At 35.2% G+C, this 6493-nt stretch overlaps 1 protein-coding gene across 3 annotated transcripts; it reads right to left on the bottom strand.

Moving 5' to 3' along the window:
* LOC111986780 (B3 domain-containing transcription factor VRN1) lies at window positions 1-6443 on the bottom strand. 3 transcript variants are annotated; one of them, XR_010631762.1, is made up of 7 exons: window positions 4105-6443; window positions 3921-4011; window positions 3025-3139; window positions 1643-2282; window positions 1401-1558; window positions 614-1306; window positions 1-182 (listed from the first exon to the last, which is right to left on the bottom strand). XR_010631762.1 is itself a non-coding variant. In XM_065780588.1 (6 exons), the coding sequence occupies exons 1-6, from the start codon at window positions 4385-4387 to the stop codon at window positions 1046-1048; spliced, it is 1545 nt and encodes a 514-aa protein (XP_065636660.1). In that variant the 5' UTR covers window positions 4388-6443; the 3' UTR covers window positions 1-1045. The 3 variants fall into 3 exon arrangements, 2 of the variants coding, with proteins under 2 accessions (XP_065636660.1, XP_065636659.1); XM_065780588.1 differs by having other exon boundaries at window positions 1-1306; window positions 3921-4008; XM_065780587.1 differs by having other exon boundaries at window positions 1-1306.
* Between the last annotated feature and the right edge of the window lie 50 nt (window positions 6444-6493).

Raw genomic sequence — 6493 nt, forward strand, 5'->3', positions numbered from 1 at the left:
TGAACAAGTTAAAAAGTATTGCTGTATTTTCACATGGAAGTGAGAGAAGTTTAGAGTTTGTTAATTACAACATAGAATACTATAAAAGTAAAAAGGACTTTTATCTTACTACCCCAGTCATTCCACAGATTCAAAATCTTTCCCCATCAAGTCCAGTTGATAAACAAAAAGACAGCAAGTTCCTGCAAATAACCAAAATTTTGACACCATAAAGAATGATCAAATAGCCAGCACACATCCAAATTCTTTGATTTTTTTTCCCCGCTAAAACCAAAGTCTTCTTAATTAAGCATAGAAGGCATCATCTGTCTTTGTTGCAATGTCTACAAAGCCAATATATATATATATATATATATTTAGTTACCATGAAGGCAACAATTCCTAAAATGTTTTTGCATTTACCAGTCAAAGCTAATAAAAAATTCTATTAGCCAATTCCTAACATGTTTTGGCATTTCCTTGGAAAGTCATTTAGTTTTCCATTTTATTGTGTATGTCCAAATTCTATTAAACCGGGTCATCACCATTTTACTGTGCTTTACTTCTTAGTAATTTCTTAAAGAACTGCAGATTTAAAATTGGTTTGGTCCCTAATAATGCCAAGAGGCAGTACCTTATTGGATCACTTGCCTAAATCTCACATCTTCTAGAACCCATCTAGGAGATGACTAACAAATTTTGTCCTTGCCCCCAAGCTTGCATAGCCAATTTGGTTCCCACGCACAACCAAATTTCCCCTCTTTCCCTCTACAAATTGCAAGCTATCCAAAGGCCAAAGAAAAGGCTATCTCACATTCCATGTGACCTCACCATCTTTTCTTATAAAATATGGGACACCCCTCCCATGCAAAGCAAGCTTCATCACCTCAAAATTTTCCAGAAACAACCAAAAACCCAAAACATACACAACTTCTCACAAACAGAACCAGAGGAAAATACCCAAAAAATCCCTCAATCACACAAACCAAGCTCTAAAAACCTGCAAACTTCATAGAGAAACACCCAAATTCCCAGCCAAACACCACCAAAATACACACACATTAATTTACATCCCTGAGTAATCAATAGCACGAAATATGTGAACTTCTAAGACAATAGCTTCCCTGTTGATCAGCTCGAAGACAAGGACATCTCCTTCTTCCAAATCATGCTCCCGAGCAAATGTAGCCCATCCCTTGCCTATACTCCTACCTGCACCTGAACCCTCTCTATCGAAGCATCGTGCAGGGAACCGTTTTCCATTAGAATCCTGAAGTGCAATGGACTCTGAAGGTAGATACTTCATAGCAAATCCAGCAGGCACATACTACATAAGCAAGAAAAATATAAAACTAAGCATGTTGCAACTAAATCACATATCTAGGTGAAAGTTAAAACCAACAACACAAACTGTGACTCACCACAAAACTATTATATATGTTATGACGCCGCAAGATAGCTTTGAAAAAAGGATGTTCAGACTGAAACATATCTGCTGCTTTTCTTGCCCTTTTCTTTGCTGCTTGGATTGTTTTAGAAAATTTGGAAAATCCTGAAGTTGCTGAAAAGTCATCTACTTCTGCAGTTAGCAAACTAGTCATGAGAAGAATTATCTAATAGCATACCACAATGTAAAGCATCTATGTAATTTTATAGAGCTTACTATATTTGGATTTTGGATTCCTTTTGCCTGAAGAATAGAACCTGCCTTCCTTAGGAGTTTTTTCAGATTCCTCATTGTCAAATTTTGCAAATTCACTTTCTTTGTGATGACCACATTTATCACAGGATTGAGTAGTTGCTTGTCCACTACTACATGCACCCTTTCTTATGTGCCTTTTCTTTCTATCAGTCCAAGTTGTATATTTATTACGCTTTTTGAGTACTCCTTGACTAAAATACTCATCAGAAGTCCAACTTTCTGAAGAGTTCTGGGAAGGGTTATAAGTAGTTGAAACCGATACATCATTATACCCAAAATGTTTCTCCTCTTCTTCATTTGGTACTGAATCAGGTTCGGCATCGCTACTTAGATTATCAATGGGATAATCGATCTTGCCAGCAGTCATATCAAACATGAAAAGAACATTAAAAGTTGAATTTCCTTCATATTTGAAGATTATAATATGGCCATTACTACTGATAGAGTGGTAATCCAAAAACTTGTCCCAGCCATCACTAAACCAAGTGCCGTTTTCATCTTTCCCCAAACTCAATTGCCAAACCCGACCATTGGGACTGTTGACTGTAGCAATGGAAGCAAGTTGGTCCCCAAATTTCTGTAAAAAAATTTCTGGCAGCCTCTGCAGCAGGTACCAAATGAAATTACTCCTAGTAGTTGACTTATTATATATTGCAGACATGACATCATCACTCAAATAATTGACAAAAAACGTAAGAAATTGTATGGATATACAAACAAAAAATTCAATCGCACTTGTCCTGGTACCAATAGCTTACGTTGTTAGTAAATGTATCTTAAAATAAAATAAAATTGTTAGGAAAAGAATGATTTTAATCATTTAAATATTATTCTAAAACTTTTGGCCATGTGTAGGCTCAAACTCTTCCTTAATAAGTAGGATCCAACACTATGGTACCATGATAAACTATAAAACCACTTGTTCCAAAAGCTTAAAATGTTAGTAAATTTAATCATTTTACCATTACATAATTCTCTTATGGAATCAAGTGACAACAAGAAGGGCAATGTGCTAAAGGTTCTCATCATGGAAAAACTGTATCATTTTTTATAAAAATCAAATCTGTTCCTCTGTTTTGGTAAAATAAAGCAAACCCAAGAAAAGGATTATGGTCACTCAAATGTGTGTAACACCAAATATAACAAGACCCAATTTCAAACGCTCATCTTCTTCCCGGGTTTTCTCAGAAACCAAACAGAAAGTTAAGTAGCCTCAGAAAACAAACAATGTAACACTTGCATGCAACAACGTAAAAGACCCCAAAGTGTTTCATTCAAGAAATCAAAACAGAGAATTAATCAGAGAAAGACCCAGGAAAGTTTAAGAACAAAAAAACACATACAAGTATCTTTTCATTAAAAACAATCTTGAAGAAAGTCTCCGGATCCCTTGTGGGATACTTGCAACGCCGTTCACACTTGTCAGTGGGCTCCACTCCCCTGCAGCGAGTCCTTGGCCTAGACGCCATATCAAAACAAAGCAATCTCAGTCAGAGATTGAGAAACTCAAAGTGAAAGAGAAAGATAATGGAAGAAACTGTGTATATAGAGACACGTTTCACGGAGTCAGTTGCAGAGTGAGTTTCAAACTATCTCACAGTTTAAGCCACGTTCATGTAGTTTAACGTTTGTAGCAACGAAAAAAAAAAATTTTCAGGTTTCTTTGTTATTATTATTATTATTATTTATTTATTTATTAAGCTTCTAAAAATAAGGTATATAAGTAAATTTCTAAATTAAATTTATTAGAAATTGATAAAAAATTCAAATCCCACATACAATTTTACAACCCCACTATCAAGTCTTCCAACAGCCAACAAGAGAGAATTGTGGAAAATCATTCAAATGCATTCGGTTTTTGTATAAATCTATCAGTATTTCAAACTCTAAGAAAAAAAAAACTATCTTTATCAACAACAACAAAAATTATCAAAAAAGAAACTGTAGAAAAAATACTATATGTTGCTTTCAACGTTTTCTTAAAAGAAAAAAAAGATGAAAAAAAAAACGAAATGCACAAATTCAAAATTTCATACTTCCCTAATAATTGCTTTTGTTAAAAACTTTTTTCATTTTTTATCAAACAATTGCTTTATAAATCAGGTAAACTATGCGAGTTTAAAATTCCCTCTACCCTATCTAATACATTGAAAACTCCCATTAAAAAAATATTTTAAAAAAATCTTTCATCCTTCACCTCATTCAATGGCCACTACAAAAAGGATTACCAGGGGTGAACCTTAGCGCTGCACGAATTGCCCTCCCTCTTTTTTCAGCTACAGCTATCGAAACTTTTGCCCCAGGCATTCCCACTTCCACATTAAATTCTGCTGATGATTCATGTTCATATATTTATTCTTCAAATCAACAAGGAGAAAATCAATATAGAGCATAAACAGAGGACATAAGTTCATAGACCTTACTAGCTTCGGTACTTTGCTTTCTTCTTTTGGCACTTTGTCGTGCTTCATCCCAGTAACCTGATCCAACTTCACCTGCAGTCCTGGTAAGCTCGCTCTCATTGAACTGGATGCCTATTTCTCTAGTAGATTGAACTTTTGCTTTTAAGGTATCTGCATCCTTTGCTAGATGAATGTTATCCCCATCAGGCCTATGCATTAAGTTCTTTAATGCAGTCCTAATGCAGCTTTTATAGAGTTTCTGTTGATCTACACGTTCATCAGAGACATTGTTTCTCCAAGGCATAGAAGTTGGGCGTGGAGGGAAAGAACCCAAGAATTCAATTGAGTCATCATCTTCTATTTCTTTTCCATGCAGCACCGGATGGTGCTTGCCATGGCTGGGTTCTTCTGCACCCAAGATTTCAATTGAGGCATTATCTGCTACTTTTCCAAGAGACACTGGACATTGCTTGACATGATGGGGTTCTTCAGAACAACTTGGAATATTACATGATTCACAAGCTGTCAAATTGAAGATATAAATATCAAAGTTTGAATTCCCTTCATATCGAAAGATCAAAAGATTTCCAGCATGAATGCAGTGGTGCTTTACAAATTCATGCCAGCCGTCATGAAACCACAACTTCTGGTCAGCTTTCCTTAGTTCCACAAGCCAGTCACGACCACTGGGAACAGAAAGTGTAGCAACACTAGAGAGTTCATCTCCAAATTTTCTAACAAACTTATTTGGGACCCTCTGCGGACGCAAAAATTAAGTTACATTGTTTCAGTTGAAATGAAATAAGGAAAAAAGTTTGTCCATAATGTCATAGAGAAGGTTTCATATCAGCAGTTCACCACAGGCATAGCATCAGTTGGTAATGTTATTGATAAATTAGAACATGAGACCAATAGGGATGGTATGTCATCTCATTTTAATTGGCACGCAATAAGTTAATTTTGGACTTGGGCTGGGTTGGACTGTCAAGACTCAAGATCATGACACGTGGCCAAAAGTGAACACGTATCGTAATGAAGGGTCCAGTTCACAGGAGCACTGGACCCAATCTTTGCCCGTGAATTTCAAGAATTGATACTATTTAACAAAAACAAAAGAAAATTTAATCCATATAAGCAATATATAAGTGAAAACTTTCTAGCAGAAAATATTTTCCTCAAACACCAAGGTTATTAAACCCAGTTTAGGTAGAGGAAATGAGAAGAACAAACTTTTAGTATTTCTATATTGTTCCAAAGGTTTCTTTATAGGGGGGTCTTGTAAATTGTAATAGATATAGGTCAAGGGGACTCTAGGAGGGGATTTTGTTTGGGAAACAAATGAAGAACAAAATAAAGGAGTGGGACCTAGGAATCAACACCTAGGGTTTGCTTGAAATCAACTTCAAGTGAAAAAAATAGTTGATAAAACCTAGGCATCAACACTTAGGGCTACTTGGAACCAGCACCAAGCATTAAAGAAAACTCCCAACCCAAATTTTATAAAGCCATAATCAATTGCTTACAATACACCATTTTGGGCTTTTAAATAGGACTCCAAAGTTACATACTTACATCATAGGGGGACAAGAAATAAATTGCTAAGGAAATAACTTGTAATCTATTACATTAATTTCAAAAATAAAAGAAAATTAAATCCTAAAAGTCTCAGCATCCATTAGCATCTATCACAATCAATCAGGTCCAACAAAATCAATCATCATTAATAGATCATTTTCTTTTTTGTGTCCACAACAGTAATTGTTAGATGTTAGTGATTTTACTTGGATAAAATCATTGGGGTATCACAAGAATGACTCATTGTAACCCAATTGATGGTCACTTGCTAAAGTTCAATCAATAGAGAATCGCAAGAATGACTCATTGTAATCCTTTTTTGATAAATGACTCATTGTAATCCACTTGATAGTTATTTGCAAAAAGTTTGAGCCCCAAAATTATCGCAGCCACTTTTCAATGTAACCAAGTGCTTTTGAAATTTCTTGTTGGTAAAGAGTATAAAAAGGTTGGGGATGGGTAGGGGCAGAAAGCATCAATATTGAAAGCACATATCCAACGGCCAACAAAGAAAAAAAAAAAACATGATGATCGCTTAAGCCAAAAAGAGAGAGACAGAGAGGGAAATAAAAAATAAAAAAGATAACTTGGGGCCAAAGAGAAAAGCAAAAGAACGTCACCAAAAGCCAATAGAAAAGTAAAAGAAGATCATTTTAAAGAAGAAAAGTAAGGAAAAAAAGACTCATTAAGCAGTACAGGGTTCATAACCAAATTACAACATAAGACCAATTGCATGCAGTCCAAACAATCCAAACTATCAAACCATATTCAACATTTCAATCTTCTCACCATGACCACATGGAAAAACAGCTACTTTTGCAAACATAGCTCTCTT

This window comes from Quercus suber, unplaced genomic scaffold (genome assembly GCF_002906115.3).
Source record: "Quercus suber isolate HL8 unplaced genomic scaffold, Cork oak 2.0 scaffold_240, whole genome shotgun sequence".
Taxonomy (NCBI): Eukaryota; Viridiplantae; Streptophyta; class Magnoliopsida; order Fagales; family Fagaceae; genus Quercus; species Quercus suber.